Genomic DNA, 19,144 nt, shown 5'->3' on the forward strand with positions numbered 1-19,144 from the left:
ACAAAATAAGTTTGGGAACCACTGCTCTAAATTATCAGAATGGATTTGGCAACTAGGATTTCATACCACAGCGCTATATTCCAACATAGGACAAACCAGAGTTGTAAAAGTTTTGTAGTTTTAATTCTCTATAAGAACAGGATTTGACAAAACTAAGAACACCATTCGCTTTCAAAAACCATGGTATCAATGTGAACACTAAAATTAAGCATACAGTTCATAATAACTCCCAAATCAACCAAGTTAAAAAGGTCTTTAGTCTATAGTTTTTTATTACATAGGGGAAGAGGTGCAAAGATCTGAAAATCAGATTAGGGGTATTCAAACCGAAGCCTGTTAATTTGGTAATTCGTTAGTTGATACTTGGTAAATTTTATTCCAAAACAGCTGAGTCAATTTTATTAAAGAGTAAAAATGCCTCAACAAAGTGTAAAATCAAAAATTGTCAGTCATTTAATTTAAAATTGTGTGGAGCAGATCAAATTGATTACTGGTAAGTACTTTAAATTGATGTAAAGAGGAACATGGAACTAACTTTCAAATTATTTCAAGACATATTCAGTGAAGATGAAGATTTGGTAGAGAATACCATTGACGAGGTGTATGATGAATTGCTCATTACACTAAACTGTCGTAGAGATGTAGAAAATATTGTTCCAAAGTCAATTCACTGGTGCGATGATATTTTAACCACAATGGATGACAATCGGTTCCGTCAAATGCTGCGTGTAGGCCGAACTCAATTTACTCACTTATTGACCCTCATATCAAGTGACGAAGTTTTTAAAAAAAGTAGTGGCAAGCAATTCCCGATTGATATATAGCTAGCTGTCGTTCTATACAGATTGGGCTCGACTGGAGAAAGTGCATCGATACGAAAAATTGCGTCAATTTTTGGGATTGGTGACGGAGAAACGTTAACAAATATTACTCGCAGAGTATTCAAGGCGTTTTTAAAACAACTCCATTTATATATATATTGGCCAGATAATACTGAGCGCTCTTTAATAGTACGAGAAACGTTCAACGAACTACCATTTTGTGTAGGTTACGTGGATGGCACTGATATAAAACTCGCCGAATCCCCAATAAAAAATCATGAAGCGTTCTTTTCCAGAAATCATATATATGCAGTTAAAGCTCAAACGGTTTGCGACTACAAGCTCAAAATTCGCTATGTTGTCGTTGGCTACAGTGGCTCTACTCACGATGCAAAAATATTTAAAAACTGTTCACTAAACAAATATCAGCCAAGATTTCTTTCAGGACATGAGTGGATTGCTGGAGACTCTGCTTACCCCCTCAGTAACATTATTATAACGCCCTACAGAAGCAACTCTCAACAATTTGAACTACCGAAAAGAAAAAAAATCAACAAACAGCAAAGCAAATACCGTGTAAGAATTGAACACTGTTTCGGCTTATTAAAAGAGCGATTTTGCAGTTTAAAAGAGCTCAGGATTCGAATTCGAAATAAAAGTAGTCAAAAATACTGTAACGAATGGATACTAGTATGCTGCATTCTTCACAATATACTACTTGATAACAGTGAAAATAAGAATTTCAATGAGAGTACAAATGAAGACATTTATGAAGAAAAAGTGGAAGAAACGATCTCAAGTAGCTTTGAATTAAAAATACAATCGTTATATCATCTTATGTTTCCAAATGCTGTTTTATTAAATTAAAAATTATAATTACATCAAAAATTCATTTTTCATTTTTATATATGTACTCGTACATATAAAAAGTTGTACTTCAAGTTATCACATTTAGATACATTTGTATATTCTTAAAAATTATTATACAAAACATACATATAAAATTGTTACATATTATATTTGCACTTTAGTTCAATCATCGCCAGTCTTTCTTTTTGCTCGAACTCCAATTTTTTTTATTTCAAAATCTTTATTTAACTTTTCTCTGTCCAATTCTAGCTTTAACTTTTCCAAATTTAACTTTTCTTTTTCAATTTCTATTCGTTGTTAAAAAAAACTGTTCTCTTCTTTTGTATATCTTTAAGTTCACTAAGAATATTCTTTGGAGTGCGTTATTTCACTTTTTCGAGGAGCGACGGAGTGGTAGGAGGATCTGTTGCTACCTCTGCTCCTATTGTTGTCTGTTCTGCTTTGTCGTTAAGTGAACCCGATGGTTTCGCAGATGATTGTGATGGTTCGGTTGGAATTTCCACTACCTCTACAAGGTCTGCAAAATCGCTGCAGTATTGTGACACTTCAGGGTTGTACGTCTCTAAAACACAATTGGCTTCGGATTTACTCCCAAATAGAACCGAAAACCGTTCATAATTCGGACACATTTGTGAAAGTTTTGCTGAAAGAACGGAGAATTATTAAAAAACCAAAAAAGTTTCACTTAACATTAAAGCCGCATTTACCTTTTATTAAGGAAACATCATCGCCAACGTCTATTCCAGAACCAGTCGATTTGCGCCACTCCTCAGCTTTATTATACATCTGCTTCCAGTACCTTGCAGCGCAACATGTCCGTAGTCGCATCGATATTTGTTGTTTCAACTAGTTTTTTGTAGTACAATTGGGCGTTTGGTTTCTATAAAAAACGTATTAAAGTGTTTAGTTAAAGCTAATTGTATAATATAAAGAACTACAGTCGACTCTTGTTAATTCGAAACTCGAGGGACTCTTGAAATATTACGAATTATCGAGTGTTTGAAATATCAAATGGTTCGAAATTTTTGAGAGAAAATAAATAAATCTTCGAATTATTAAGTGTTGGTAAATTTTTATTTATTAATATAAAAATGACAAAAATTAAGAGGTATATTCGTTAATGTGAATTAATTAATCTTTCGAAAGAACTTTGTTATACTGGTTTGCTTTAAAGCACAATTCTGCTGCTCACACTGCTCAATAAATTTTTAAGAGAAAAAGTGCCTGAAATGCTTTTTCATCACTTCCGTTTTGTAGACAGAAGCTTTGTAAGGTATCAAATGAGGATCTTGCTTCCTTAACTGACACCTCTGCCAAAGGTTCCGATGTATCGTCATCTTCATCGTTACTTTGTGTATCTGTCGCAGATAAAATTTCCCCATCGGTTAGTGAACCTGAGACAGCAACATTTTCATCCACTTGAACAAAATCAAAAAAACTCACACCGCTGATGTCAACTAATGGTTCTATTGCTAGTTCTTCATCATCTATAAGTATTGGAAGATTTTCTTGATTTTCTTTTAAGAAACCGGATTTTTGAAGCCGTTGAAATCGTTAGGGGTGCTACAGCTCTCCATGCTTTGTCAATTAGTAAAATAGCTGTCATAACCGTGATATTTGTAGTTAGCTGTTTGTCGAGAGATTCTAAAATGATCTTAACAATTTCGTTGCGATAGAACGTCCTAAAATTATGGATAATCCCTCGGTCCAATGATTGCAATTTGGAAGTTGTATTTGGCGGAAAGAAGTAGACAATGTAGGAGGACTGTTGTGGACAGCGAAGTTGTCTAAAAATAGTAAAATTTTCCGCTTTTGTCGTTTCATGTCCCCATTGACTGTTAAAAGCCAATTGTTAAAAAGTTCTGTCGTCATCTAAGCTTTTTTGTTAGCACGATAATCAGTTGGAAACGATTTCACTCCTTTGAAACATCGTGGTCTAATTGCTTTTCCTGTCACTAAGGGTTTAAGTTTTTCCGATCCATCCATATTTACTGCAAGTAAAACTGTCAACCTCTCTTTACTATGTTTTCCTCGGTGACATTTTTCATCTTTATAAGTAAGCGTCTTGTCCGGTAAACATTTAAAAAATAGGCCAGTTTCATCAGTATTAAAAATGACTCGGGTATCATAGTTTTCAATCAAGGTCTTCAATTTACCGTGCCAAACAAACTACATGATCAACACTTCCACTTTCCCCACAAACTTTTTTAAAAACAACTCTATTTCTCTTTTTGAAATTTATAAGCCACCCTTCACTTGCCGCAAAGTTTTTGATGCTTAGAGTAGACGCGAACTCTTTTGTTTTTTCCTTCAACAAGTTCCCGTTAATAGACACTTTTTGTCCTCTACACTGTCTTAGCCAAATGACCAGGCTTTCTTCCAGATGAGGAAATTCACGCTGACGAGTACAAATTAACACGTCGTTTTGTTAAATAGCAATGATTTTTTCGTTCGAATTACCAAGTGTATGAAAATGCATTGATTTAGTTCGAAATATAAAGAGATTTAGTAAGGAACTCGTGATAACTTTGAATTATAGAGAGGTTCGAATTATCGCAGGTTTGAATTAACGAGAGTCGACTGTTCCTCAATTTCCACATTTTCTAGTAAATATCTAGAATCAAATGGTTTTCCTCCTCACTCCATTTTTTTTTAGGCTTTGCCCTCTTGCGTATTTTCTTTTGAGGTTCCACTGAAAATAAGTATTTAATGAAATAAAAAGCAACTATTTGTTAAAGATATACTTACTTTTGCAAAATTTTTCCAAACTCACGAGTGTGCACCAAATTTATTTTTCCCTTTAAAAATAAGCAACGAACGCCAGACTTATTTTTCCGTTGAAAATGAATAAAGCAACGAACAACAAACAAACAGCTGATGTGATATTACCGAGTAACGAAACAATTATCAAGCTTGCCAGCTGGATAGTTCGTTACTCGGTAAAACGATAGTCTGTTAATTTTACAAAAACAAAATACATGTAAAAACTACCGAACTAACGACTAACGAATTAACAAGGCTGGTCTGAATACCCCTATTGTCTAACATATTCTGCGATTCGACGGCAAAAGTTTCTATATACATATGTATGTAGATACGTGATCAAGATTTGCAAAGCTTGTGTTCAGCTCGTAACTCGCACAGTACTGTTAAAACCACAGTGCTTATAGTTGATTTTTCACCAAAATATCGATCAATGTGCGATGTATAATTGAAAATTGGAGAGAATTATTTCCTTATAATAGTATGTCTGTATGTTAAAAAAGGGTTAAAGCGGGTCAATATTTACCTTATCTCCCATATACCAAATGTAAAGATTTTTGAACTTCCGGGTGACTTTATACCGCATACACATATTGGCGAATATGTAAGTTATTTTAATAAAATTAAGAGAGCTTGTTTTCTTATAACGGTGCACCTTTGTGCTTAGAATGAATAAAATCGGGTGAAAACTTGCATACATATGTATACTCCTGCTTACATTCTTGAAGGTTGCATGAGTATGAAATGTTCGGTTATTCTAGATTCTAGAACAGCGATGGGCAAATGAAATGTATGGGTGTATTGGTAACCGCGAGCGTAAAGTGGCCACCATGGGACAAAGAACATTTGCAGTCAGTTGATTAACAAACAACAGCGAAGCAACATCGTCGCCGCTTGATTGTTTTATGATACTATTTATGCGCGTACCTATATGTGTTTGTTCAAAATGAATGACAAATATTGCTTTATGATTTCCGATGCCTTTGGTAATATGCAATGTCTATTGTGTAATATGTGTGTAAAGGGGACCCGGGCATAGGTATAATTTTAGGAGGCACTATAATACCTTCCATAAATACTTTGAGAAATATGAGGGTATTGAGAGAGATAATATGTTAAAAAAAAAAAAAAATCGAGAACTTCACAATTTCAACTTTATCTTAAAATTTCCGCTAACTAGTTTGCTAGTAAAAGTAGTCAACTCCCAATTTACCCCACCAAAGGTATCTGAAATTATAACATTTTATTTATGTTATACATTTCAAATGGGGCAAAAATATACTAGGGCATAAAAAAACATCAACATACCGACTACCTATGTTACCTCGTTGCTGTCTGCAGCGCAACTGGCAGGAAAATCAATTCATTATCCCACAGTGCAAAAATGGTTTTTTTCGCTCTCAACAGCGACTGAAATAAGAGCGTAAGAATACGTGTGCTGAGAGTAACTGCTCATGTGAGTCAAAACGCCCATGTATGTATGTTCTAGAACTTAAGCCTTCCTTATTAGTTATATGTATATTAGGGTGTGTCATTCTGAGGCAACCTTCTTTTTAAACTGAAAAACAGGCTCAAAACTTTCGAAAATGTGTAAAATTAAGATGAGCTCTTAATATTAATATTAAAATCTGCCTATTTCAAATTTTCTGTTTTCCATATAAATTACATGAAAAAAAAATCATTTTTTTTTGTGGTGGTTATTGTGCGGAGGTTTTATATGTGCCCCGATAGCTGCCAGTAGGGATGGTAAACTCAATTCCGATTCTACTCGAAAATCGAGTTTTCTCGTAAAATAATCGATTTTTAAAAATCGATTTTCAGTAGTCGAAGTGGAATAAAAATCGGTTCTTGACATTCGAAAAATCGATTATTTTACAAGAAAACTAGATTCTCGAGTAGAATCGGGATCAAGTTTACCATCCCTACTGGCAGCCATCGGGGCACATATAAAACCTCCGCACAATAACCACCACAAAAAAAAATGATTTTTTTTCCATGTAATTTATATGGAAAACAGAAAATTTGAAATAGGCACCTCTTAATATTAATATTAAGAGCTCATCTTTTGAGTGACTTTTTTTACACATTTTCGAAAGTTTTGAGCCTGTTTTTCAGTTGAAAAAAAAAAGGTTGCCTCAGAATGGCACACTCTAATGTATATACTATTGCTAACGGTAATAATTGTGCGTGGCAGATGACGCCATAAATAACGGGACTTTTGTTGCTGCAGATGCATCAAGTGTACAAGCTCATCTCGTTTCAATTACTGTATCGCACACTCGAGAAGTTTAAATTAAAACACGTTTTAATAGTAAAAGAAATTTTACTTTTATTGTGCAATTAAAAAAAAATTGCCTTTCACCTTTTTTATTGCTTTGCCTCAATCGCTATCAAAACTGTTTGTTTAAAAATATATAAATTAAGGCTTTATTAATATTGTTTTTACTATAAAAATAAGTTCTTATTTATATTCCTCAGGTGTATGGTACAATAACTAGAACTGAAACGAGAGACGATTTTGGCCAGATAATAGTCGTGGAGCAGCTACTAATATAACCGTAAAATAAGTACATGCAATTAAGACAAATTATAACCGCATTGAGTAATCAAACTCTACTTGAGTGGCAGCGTGCGCGCCGCAGTTTATTGTATCTGACTTATCGCCTTCGCCTTTTCATGATTTATTTCATCTTGGCATGGTGATCTGTAGAATTCGCATTTATGCGCCACGTGACTTCACTCGCACTGTACATCAACCTCAAAGCAGACACGCTCATATAAGTACATGTATACTGAGTGGTCAAATGTGTCACTTCCCTTGTTAATTAAATGTTCGACATATGAAATCAAAGAGATGAACGTCGTTCTATCTTTACATACATTTGTACGCGCGTGTTTAAGTGTTTGTACGCAGAAGTGAAATTATTCCGCTTTGATGTGTTAATTATGTGTGTGGTCACCCCAATTAAACTTGAATTCTTGATAAAAAAATACGTTCAAATGAAAAAAAGACTATTTAAGACTGAATTTGGTAACAATCTTCCAAATAAAATATTGTCTCAGCTATAACCTACCAACAAAAACCAAATACTAATTGATCAATCTCAAACCGTAATAGTAGACTATATTCTCGCGGCAGTTGAGCCTATGTAACCGAAGCAGACCACAAATTATTTCAGGGATGTTTTCTCGCTACAATTTGCGGAACATATGTACACCTTTTATCTTAGCTGCACTAACTTAAGTTTTCTATGCACTTTGTTCCATAAAACTTAAATATTATTTTGTTCTAAACCAATTGCTATATATTATTTAAAGGTATCCTCTATAAATCGGGTTCTACGAAATTTGGCTTCACAAAAAGAGCAGCAAGCACAACAACAAAACGAATCGGTATACGAGAAGTTACGTATGTTTAATGGACAATCAGCAGGTTGGGCTTGGTACCCCAGTAATACAACACCGGCACACCTGGCCTTGCCACCCACGCCGACAGCAACGAATTTAACGGGGCAAATAGTCCGCGATGATTTACCAAAACGTGGTAAGTAACTTACATTTGGCCTTACACTTACGAGTAAAAAAAGAAAGGGAGTGCTCTCGCAAGTCGTGAAAATTTTTTTATATGATCAATTAAATTTCAGTTACTTTGTAAAGAAAGTATAACCTCGCATATTTTATTGTGTTGGAAAGATGAGATTTTAAGCTTTATTTAAAAAAATAAATTCGGGGAAGTTGAAAAAAAATTAGATCTGTTCAAAAATAAGTCAAAATAATGAAGAAATAATTTCGAAATTTCGATTTACACTGATGCAATAATGTCTCTAGCGGAAAAATGGCAAAAAGTGGTCGACCAAATTTGTTCATATTTGTTTATTAATTTATTGGTCTAAATATAAAAAAGAATAAGTTGAAGTTTGATTAGACATAAGAAAAGACTTTACCCAATTTAATCCTTCTTATACTAATTTGTAAAGATCAAAGGCGCATACAATTTTTAGTGATGGCAAGATTAATATTAAACATGAAAAAACGTTAATATCGGTTTTATCGAATCTGGAGTACAATTCAAATTCAAAAATAAAGAATTTTCTTCACATAAACTTACCACCGTGATCCGAGATATTCTGGAGAATGTAGCTGGAGATAATATCATTTTTTAACACCAAAGAAATTATTTATTGAATCTGCTTTCATAATTTAAGCCTAATACCATGTTCAGACCGACACTTAACCACACGATTTCGGCTGTTAAGTAGTTTATCCCACTAATCTGATAAACTTATCAAGATTTCGCCATACAAAAATGACAGTTCAAAATCTCTTCATCGAAGTGATTTGAAACTGATCCACTCTAAATCTCTCGGTGCGACTCTGATTTTGCGCCATCTACTTGTCAGCATTGGAAATCTATTATACTATCACAGCTGATTTAGACACTACAAACAGAAAAAATTTAAACAAACAAAAATTTATTAAAGCAATGAATCTAATTTCACCTGAAAATCGACTTCCCAAATGAAAAAATGCGTCCATTATTTCAATTATATGAAAAATATTTAAAAGAAGACGCCTTTTATTACAAAATGCTATATGGCAATATTTTCTTTTAATAAATATTAAGCGATGTGAATTCTTAAATGGCAAAAACAGCTGTTTTTTCATCTTTCCAACGGCAGTGAGAACGGGCTGATTAGTGAAGGGCTTAAATGTAATCTAATCCCTTCAAATTTTTGGTCTGAACATGGTATAACGAAAGTTTTAGAATATTAATAATTAGTGAATTGCTGCTTTAGTCAATTAATGGTAATGCACGATAGACAAGCATTGCTCATCAAAACACTGACAGATCCTTTCTCTGAAGACATGCTCGGCTAGCTGAGCCAAATAAAATTTTCGCTAGAGGATTAGGGTGATATTACAGTTTCTATTTTGCAGCTCTGAAAAAATGAACTACTAATTTTTAATACATTTTTTAATGAAATGCGTATTTGGCAATCCTGGTTTTGCGAAAAAAAACAATTCATCAACAATTGTTTCTTGAACGAAATTCAAAGTAATCGTTAAATTCATCCTAAATTAGTTAAAATCATTATTATGAAGTATAGTTCATTTTGAAATGTTGTACAAAACTTACCATTCATCAAAAACATTCCTTAAATCGCAATGAAAGTATTTATGTTACTACACACATACATACATACATATTACACACAAAGTTTATTCTCTTTGTTTATTCTCTCTTGCTCTTCTAATGTGCATCATTCATAATAGGCTGGTTAGTGAACAACGCAGAATCGTGGGTCGTGTCAGCTGGGACGACCTATCTTATGGGCGCGCAATGTAACTGAACAGTGAAAAACGCTACTCCCTTCTCTCTGACGTGACGTTGACGTGAGAATCTGCGACATTTGGATTTTAGCCGTCGCAAACGTCTCAGCTGATTGCTCTCTCACAACGCAAGGTTGCCAATATCGATATACTGCAGTAATTATCAACTTTTATAATTCAATCGGTTCAATATGTTTGAAATTTTCTTAAAATAACTCAAAATCAGAGTCGAATGCTATTATTTATAAATATATAAACTATTTTTAATAGTTTGTTTTCAGTTTTGATACTTTATTTTTTAAAAAATTGTTATTGAAAACAAAGATGTGCTTAAAACTATATATGCGTATTGGGCAATGGCAACATTAATCAAATGAAAACAAAGCAAAGATGGCTGATTTCTGCGTTTTTACCACGTTTTTGACTGTGCACACATTTTGCCGATAAGGAAGGAAAAGGAAGGAAGGAAGGAAGCGTTTTTGAGTGTTTCTACTATAATGCGTAACTAGCTGTCAAAATTACTTGAAGAAATAATGTATTTTTTTCTCGAGCAATTACTTAGGAGCTGGATACCTACCTTTAGAGTGAATGTGACGTGCTTACATACATACATATGTACTCGTTCACTTTTATGCGTCAGTTTAACTTCCAATGAGTTTTGAGTGATTTTCTATTGTGTTTGTGGAGTCGTCTGTGAATGTTGAAGTTAGTACTTTGTACTCGTTGAAAAGTCTGCGGTAAATAAAACATTTAGTATTGATCCCACTACCTTGAGGAACTCCAGCCAGAATTGGAAACTTCTATAAGATAAATTCCTTTACTTTCACTGTAAACCACTTGTTTGCAAGGTATGATATGAACAACTGATGGATTGTTTTGGCTTAACCATTTCAATTTTATGTATGAGTCCTTCATGTCATATGTATGTAGTTGCAGGGTCCACATCAAGTGGACACTAAGAATTTCGCTGAATCCCCGATTTTGAAAATTAGCGCATCATTAGGTATTATATTATCGAAAGTTGAATCTTAGAGAACAAAAAAATTGTAAAACAGTTTTCTCATTAAATACTCCAAATAAATCGATGAAATTTTGTGTACTCGTTCTATATTATAAATATTCTTTCACGGTCGATTTGTTTAAATATCAATATTTTATATACACTGTTGTTAAACAATTGAAAATTTCAATACCTTCTTCACCTACAAAAAATTGCAAACTATGTGACACAATGCGGAAAACGTTCACCTTTAATAATCTGCAAAAAAAAGGTCATTTATGCCGTATAAAGATGTACAGAGATGCAAATATTCCCCTAAGTATACCGTGCATATGTTTGCATATGTCGGGGCTTTTTTCGGGAACAGACTCATAATTAATACGTATTTGTTTTATTTAAGTACAGCAAGTTCCAGACTCTGTGAAGACACAGCGCCTAATTCTTTCCTTCTTTATTAAGAGCACTTAACGGTTCCCATCGGTCGAATCAGCTGATACGACCTATCTTATGAGAGTGCAATGTAACTGATTACCTAACACCGCTTCTACCGCCCGCTTCACCGTAGGATACCGTAGAATTTCCACGATTCGGATTTTTCCCGTAGAAACGACTCAGCTGATTGCTCTCTCCCAACGCAGGGTTATACTGTAGTAATTATAAAAATTGTCTTCAATATGTTTGAAATTTTCTTAAACTAACACAAAATCAGAGTCGAATGCTATTATTTATAAATATATAAACTATTTTTAATAGTTTGATTTCAGTTTTATTGTTTTATATTATGAAAAACTATAATTGAAAAGCTTGATGTGTACAAAACTTTATATGCGTATTGAGTAAAGGCAACATTGTTCAAATGAAAACAAAAGAGCATGGCGGATTTCTACGTTGTCCCTACGGGCTCAACTTTTCAGAAACTTTGTTCGCTACGGGCGGGAACTAAGGAAGGGAGGAGCGGAATTCGCTTTTTCTTCTACAGTTTCTCTATTTCTGCTACTATGCTTATTGGCGCATTTGCAAGCCAAAGTACCGTAATATATGCCGATATGGGTTGAGTTTTTGGCGAAATGATCACGAATTATGAGGGCAGTATGGTATGGTGCATTATCGTGGTGTAAAAACCAAGAATTATCTTTCCACAATTCCGGCCTTTCTAGGCGGATAGCGTTACGCAAACGACGCATAACGTTCAAATAATATTCCTTGTTGACTGTTTGACCGGTTGGAAGGAATTCATAATGTACAACACCACGATAATCGAAGAAAACAGTCAACATGACCTTTATATTCTAATATTCGCTCGATTGATCGGTTGTTTTGGGGTCGTAAACATAGATCCAAGTCTCATCGCCAGTTATAATGCATTTCATGACACCCTGGTAGTCGGAAAGCATCGTTTCCCACACTTCAACGCGACGCCTTTTTTCCAAAAAATTCAATGTTTTCGGTACCAGTCGAGATTTGACGCTCTTAAGGCCCAAAACATCTTTCAAAATGGTACCTATTGGCTGAGCCTTTCGATTTGTCAACTTCATCAGCAAGGTCTCCAATTGTTAATAGACGGGTTTTCAGCACCAAATCTTTGATTTCTTGAACGTGAGCTTCGTACAACGACATGATTCTGATTCTTCAGTTTGATGGCATAGTCCGATATCCGGCAAATAAGCAGTTTCATAGGAATAAAACATGGTACTTGGGTATTATGTGAGTTGGCCAATTTCTTTTCCGATTCTTATAGGTCGCACTTCATGGAAGCAAATGCAGTGGAAAGATCATAACTACTATCTGTGCCAGCACAGGCATATTTATTTCCATCATGCGAACCCAACGAATTACCAGAAACAATTACACTCCATCAGACATAGAACGCTTCATCGAAGAAGATTCAATCCAATTTATTATATAAATTTTTTTTACGAAACTTTTAACACCCAGAATGAAAAACGGGAGAGCCTATAAAAATATACTTGTTTATATACACACTTTATACTTCTCACTTTCTTTTCACTTTAAGAAACAAATTCATTCATTGGAACAGCCAATATTTGGTCCCTATAGCATGTCTGGGTATGTCGACGTATGGGGCCGATTGCGAGTAAATAAAAAGTAATTAGTTTAAGTGTGAACGTTATAAACATCTTATTTAATTGTATATATATAAATATATGGGTGTGTGTGTGCGTTATCAATAATTGTTAATTATGTTATTCTATATATATATGTAAATCTATGTTAATTTATTAAATTATTGTAACCTGCTGCTTCCTTATAATTCTTTTATCCTGTGTTGTTGTTGTTGATTCAATCGCTGTAGAGCAGTGGTTCCCAAACTTATTTTGTCTATCGCCCACTTTGAGAATAAATATTTTTTTAGCGCCCCCATATTTTCACCCATTTAAAAACCACTTTAGCTTCAAATTAATTATTGTGACCTATATATGTATATTAACGGAGAATTCTAAACGAAACTTTTACTATAACCAGCAACTTGAAACCTGAGCGCAGTAGGTAACATACAACGGCGCTTAGGTCTCAAGTTAACTCTTACGGGCTCCACCTGCCAATAAGAATGATTATTGAAACACAACTTTGTAGTATTAAAACAGAGAATCTTCTATTAAAAATAAAACTAAAATAATCGATCCATATATAAAAACTAATGTGAAGGATGAATCTGATGCTGTTTAATAAGTTTGTTAATATCAGGTTCCAATTTACTCAAGAACAGTCGCAAGTCGCCACGTTAGGTAAAAAGCAAACGATTTCTATTTTTAGTAAGCAGTGTTGTCACAGCACTAAATCCACGTTCACACAAATATGACGATGGGAATGCTATGAAGAATCGTTAAACGATTGACCACAATCCAGGGTACAATTGCGAGATCGGTTTTTGTAGCCAAAATTCTTGGTAACCATTTTTGAACTTGATTTTTATTTTCTCGTTTGTTGTCAATTCTATAAATTCTTCTTCCAGCTGACATTGCTGTGTTGACATTTGAAAACGGATCCAACACCTAGTCTGGTATTTCCAAGTTCAAAATGTCCTGGTATCGTTCGGTGAAGTCAATGTGGAGGTTTTCCAAATGTTGGCAGTAGGCAAACAATTCGTCGTTACTGCATTATACTGATAAATTCGGAAAATTGTGAAACTCACATCTGCCCAGATTCTTTTTGTAGAAGCAGTTTGGCTGCGAAAGCAGCAACGACGTTTTTTGTTTTAATTAAATTTAGTTTATCGCCTTGCAGTTGAGATTCATGTCGTTGAACAATTTATACAGGTCTGTCATGTAAGCTATATCATTCTTTGATGTTATGAGCTTGTCTTGAAATTCTGTATCTTTAGTTTCCAAGAACTCTATAACAGAGTCAAACAGGTTGTAGATTCGAGTCAGACAATTGCCTCTTGATAGCCAACGAACTTCAGTATGATACAACAAACGATTGAAATCCTCGTCATTAGTAACACAAAGCTGTTGAGATAATTTATCATTCAAAGAGCTGTTCCGGATTTTATTGACTGCTTTGATGACATATTGCAGTGATTGAAATAGTATTTCACATAAGTTTCTAGCAACTAAGTGTTGTCTATGAATAACGCAATGTACACCAAGGACATCTGGAATTTTATTTTTTAAGTGCGCTATTAAGCCTTTATGGCACCCTATCATAGCCGGAGCGCCATCCGTAAAACTTTTCCAGTATATTGAATATGGTTTCGCCTTTTGTATCGGTCTCTAAATTTCTAGCAAATAATAGTTCTTCACATATTTTCTCATCTTTAATAAACCTCACGTAAGACAACAACAATGCTTCATTAGTTGGTAAAGTGGACTCATCGAACTGAATTGAGAATTGGCATGATGATTCGCACAATGATTCTTCAATGTTTTCAGCCATTTCATCAATTCGTCTTTGCACAGAATTATTACTCAAAGAATTTTTTCGGATAATATCTGCGGCCGGTTTATGAAGCACGGTAGTTAATACTTCATTTATTGCTGGCAGTATGTATTAACTCTTCTCCGATGTTATGTGGTTTGACTTTTTGAGCAATTAACAATGAGATATTGTACGAAGCTCGAAGTCCGTCGTCATCTTGCTTAGCAGCCGCCGAAAATAGTTTTGCTACACTTGGCTGAGTATTATGCTTCTTCTCTAGGTCTTGAGAATATGCTACATTCTTGTCTCTCTTATCTGGATGCATTTTATTCAAATGATCTTGCAGTCTTGAAGTCTTCATTGCTTCATTCGAAATTGTTTTTAGACATAGAAGACACAAAGGCGAGTATGGGTTTGTGGGATTTTCAATGAACCCGCATTTTATGTATTCCGCACAGTATTGCCGTCTCTTCTTTTTTACTTCCGACATTGTTTTGCTTTGAGAAATACGTTTAACTTCGCGAGTAGTGTAAAGGAGGCCTAAGTAATGCTCATCTATTGCGCGCAAAACCAAAAATGAATATAAAATAAATATTACATTGTTTATATAGGAATGCTTAAGCACAATTATTATATAGTAGTCCAAAAATAAGAATTCTTATTTTTCCGAGAAATACATTTGTAAAAAAAGGGTCTTTATCCTTTTATTTGGCAATGGCAATAGCAATACGTTTGACAGTTAGTATTCTATAAATTCTGTCCTGTCGAGATGCCCCGTTATGAAACGGAGAGACCGATTGACATGATTTTCATTTTTTCTATATTCAATAAAATAGGACAGATATATGAACTACGCGGAGAGAAATATAGCACCGAGTTTGAGCAATCTTTTAATTCATATTAGTTGATGTTCACAAGTTGTTGTTGAGAGTCGAGAGCTCATGTAGTCGTTGTCTAAGAAGGCTCCCCCACCCCCCAGGCCTCTACACAACGCCCCCATTTTCTTTATGGGTCTCTTACCGCCCCCCTTGACACCTGCAGCGCCCACAAGGGGGCGTTATCGCCCACTTTGGGAAACACTGCTGTAGAGTATCGCTGTTTAATGTTGTGTGGATTCCTATGTTGAATCCGTATTGTTGTACATATGTAGTAATTCGGGATTGTACTTAACGTGTACTTTGTAAAATAATTGTTCACTTTGTTTGGTTTATCAGTTGTCTAATTAAACTTTGCTTGTTATATGTCTCCGTGTTCGCTTGTGTTTTAATGCCTTTTGGTAAAAAGCGCGGGAAAATCGTCTTCTTTTTTGTCTCCGTTTTCGCCTGTTACGTGAAATTGGGACGGTTGATATTCCTCTGGATTACGCCTCTATTTCTTTATGTAATTTGTAGGAGTAAATGCAGAGGAGTATTTGTTTGGATTAAACATCCCGGTCACCTTGCAGAATCTGTGAAATAATTTTAATATTAATAGGCTATTGAAAATTGAAATTTTTTGAGTATTTATCAGAAGTATACTTAGGCTTAGATGGTGCCAGTAAGGGTCCAGCCAATTCTGCGCTACCACTGTACCATTGTCGGGTTTGAAGAGTCCACTTCTGATAATTTGTGGGTAGATATCCGCTCCAATCTCCAACATTAGCTATGGAATTGAGGGTCAGCGAGAACTAAGTGTTCAAACCGCATTTGAACATCGTCACTTAGATCTCGCTCATAGGGTTTTAAGGGTAAATTTTGGGTGATAACGGCGTTACATTCCAGACAAAATTTTGTGTCAATATTTGAGCTAATTTTTATGCTACAAATACGATAAGTGTTGCGGTATGTAATTGGCAGTTGGAATTGTTTGACGAGTTCGGCTGCTATATTTGTAATTTTAAGAGTAGGGTTCAAAATGGCTCGAACTTTATGCCATTCACCATCGCATCTCAAACGGATCTTCAGTGTGGGTACTAGTGTCTGCTTAGCCAGTAAGGATGGTAGTCGGGTCTCTATCGCAAGTGGATGTTTCTCAACAATGTTTGCATCGTTGGCCGGGTATAGCCTCGGATGTCCGTGTAGGGATGAATGATGTTTCCCATGACAAATGGAACATCGATTTTTGCTTGTGCATCCGTCTGTCTTGTGAGACCTGGCTAAGCAAATAACGCAATAGTGGTGTTTTATTACTGCTTCATATTTTTGTTTATATTGTATGCCGAGTACGTAGCGCAAATCACTAGACGGTGGTCTTTTTTGCATATTCCGCAAGCGACATGACGGGATGACGTATGTTTTCTACGATGTGAGATCGTTTTTAGGGTTGTGTGATCATCACATTCCTTTTCTTCGCGAATAGTGGGAAGGGTCGACTTGAAACGCCGAATGCGTCGTGACATCGTTTCGTCTTCCGCAATTGGTGTAATGCTACGGGTTGCGCTACGGGACCGGATGATAATGGTTGAGCTCATATGACGAGGTTTGGGTGAGTTGGTGATTGTTGGGGCCATTTCACTAAAAAAGAAGATAAATCTTTTAAGTTATTCTGAACTTAATATCACAATTTTTGTGATGGGGCGGTTACTGTGCCTTGAGCAGCTCGGATTTCAACCACTCGTGTTTCATTGTCTAAGCCGGAGAAGACCTTTTGAATTCGACCGAGCTTCCATTTGTTGGGTGAAATATTTTCGTTTCTTATAACGACTAAGTGGTTAACTTCAACATTACGTTGTGGATATTTCCATTTATATCGTTTGTGTTGTTCCTTAAGGTTCTCTTCCTTCCATCTCTTGCAAATGTGTTGGAGTATTTCTGCCATCTGTTAACGATGCTTAAATTTGCATCCTCTAAATTGGGTTCGGCAGGGGTTAGCAATGGGGTACCTATAAGGAAGTGTCCTGGAGTTAGAGGTTCCAAGTTTGTTGAGTCAACGCTTATGGGGCTTATTGGCCGAGAGTTTAAACAACTTTCAACGCGGGTTAATAAGTTAGCAAATTCTTCAAACGTGAATTTTTGTATTTTTGCGATCTTTTTTAAATGGGTTTTTAGACTTTTTACGCCTGCTTCCCATAATTCACCCATATGTGGAGCTCCTGGTAGGTTGAAGTGCCATGAGATATTTTGATGACTATGGAGAGATGTAGTCTGAGTTCGAAGTGTCTGCAGGAATTCACGCCGATCTTTAATTAGCATTTGTGAAGTTCCCATAAAGTTTGTTCCGTTGTCGGAATAAAGATTGGCGGGGCATCCACGCCTCGATAAGAAACGGGCGAATGCTGCTAGGAAGGTTTGCGTAGTGAGATCGCTAAAGGGTTCGAGATGTATTGCTTTAGTTGAGAAGCATACACATACATATATACATATATATCATTTGGTGATTCGACATGCTCTCCCAGTGTAGTTTTTGGTGTCATATGGTGCAGCAAAGTCGATACCAGTGGCAGCAAACGGACGGGTTAGGACAGTTCTTTCAGTTGGAAGAGCTGCCATTATTTGGGTTTGTTGAGCCTTGTTATGTATGACGCACGTTTTGCATTGATGAATTATTGTTTTAATCAGCATCTTTGCTTTGGGTATCCAGAATTTGGGGTCAGTGCATCATATTCTTCTCGGAAATGTGTTTTTTGGGTGTGAATAATTAACTTCATTCGGGCTGTTTTGAACTCTTCCGGGGTTATTTCGTGGTTTGAGTAATCAGTTTCTCGTCTCCTTGGTGAGGCATTTGCGCAAAATCTGAGTAGGTAAGCGATAGCGCGAATAGCTCTGGGGAATGAGGAAAACCTTTCGAGTATATCCTCTTGGGTGGTTATCGAAAACGTCTTAATGAGTTTGAATTCCACGGTAGTGTTGTATGTTTTCTCCGTTGCTGGGAAATGCTCCTTTCCATGTTGTAGCCATTGGGGTCCATGCCACCAGAGGTTGCAATTCAATAGATCGGTGGGTGTACATCCTCGGCTTGCCAAGTCTGCGGGATTGTCTTGGCTTTCCACATGGTTCCAATTATCGCCTCCCACTTTCTCGGTGATTGCAGCTACTCGATGAGAAACGAAAGTGGTCCATGAAAAATAATTTTTATATTGGGTTAGGTATAAGTGGGATAGGGTAGATTTCACAAGGTTAGCCAGTAGAACCGCTCCGCAGAGTTCCAATCTGGGTAGGGATACGGTTATAATGGGAGCAACTCTTGTTTTTGAGTTGTCCATATTTTGGGTCCAACTAAAACCCTTATGTAAAATGTCGCGGCATATGCTTTTTCTGAAGCATCAGTGAAACGGTGGAATTCGATTGTGGCTGTTGAATTGAAATGGGTCCATCTGGGTATTTCAATTTTATTTATGTTTTCATAATCCTTTACGAAGCTGTTCCATCGATGAAGGGTGAGGGGCTTCAGGCTTTCATCCCAGTCATTTTTATCTAGCCATATTTGTTGCATAATTATTTTTGCCGTGATTATTAATGGACTAAGCCAACCGCCTGGGTCAAACAATTTTGTTATGCCTGAT

The 19,144-nt window shown here is 35.7% G+C and overlaps 1 protein-coding gene and 1 long non-coding RNA gene across 6 annotated transcripts in view; one reads left to right on the forward strand and one right to left on the reverse strand.

Moving 5' to 3' along the window:
* The window catches only part of LOC105226178 (paired box protein Pax-6), a 90,339-nt gene that overhangs the window by 41,521 nt on the left and 29,674 nt on the right, over positions 1 to 19,144 (forward strand). For all 5 annotated transcript variants that reach the window (XM_049460508.1, XM_049460507.1, XM_049460506.1 and 2 more), the window contains one exon: positions 7,773 to 7,998. In XM_049460508.1, coding sequence (XP_049316465.1) covers positions 7,773 to 7,998 — 226 coding nt within the window. The remainder of the gene's footprint in view (positions 1 to 7,772; positions 7,999 to 19,144) is intronic.
* Positions 1,754 to 6,081, reverse strand: LOC125779608 (uncharacterized). Its single transcript, XR_007423394.1, has 4 exons — positions 4,440 to 6,081; positions 4,333 to 4,383; positions 2,399 to 2,571; positions 1,754 to 2,334 (listed from the first exon to the last, which is right to left on the reverse strand). It is a non-coding gene; the product is annotated as an uncharacterized LOC125779608 (long non-coding RNA).

This window comes from Bactrocera dorsalis, chromosome 6 (assembly GCF_023373825.1).
Source record: "Bactrocera dorsalis isolate Fly_Bdor chromosome 6, ASM2337382v1, whole genome shotgun sequence".
NCBI classification, from domain to species: domain Eukaryota; kingdom Metazoa; phylum Arthropoda; class Insecta; order Diptera; family Tephritidae; genus Bactrocera; species Bactrocera dorsalis.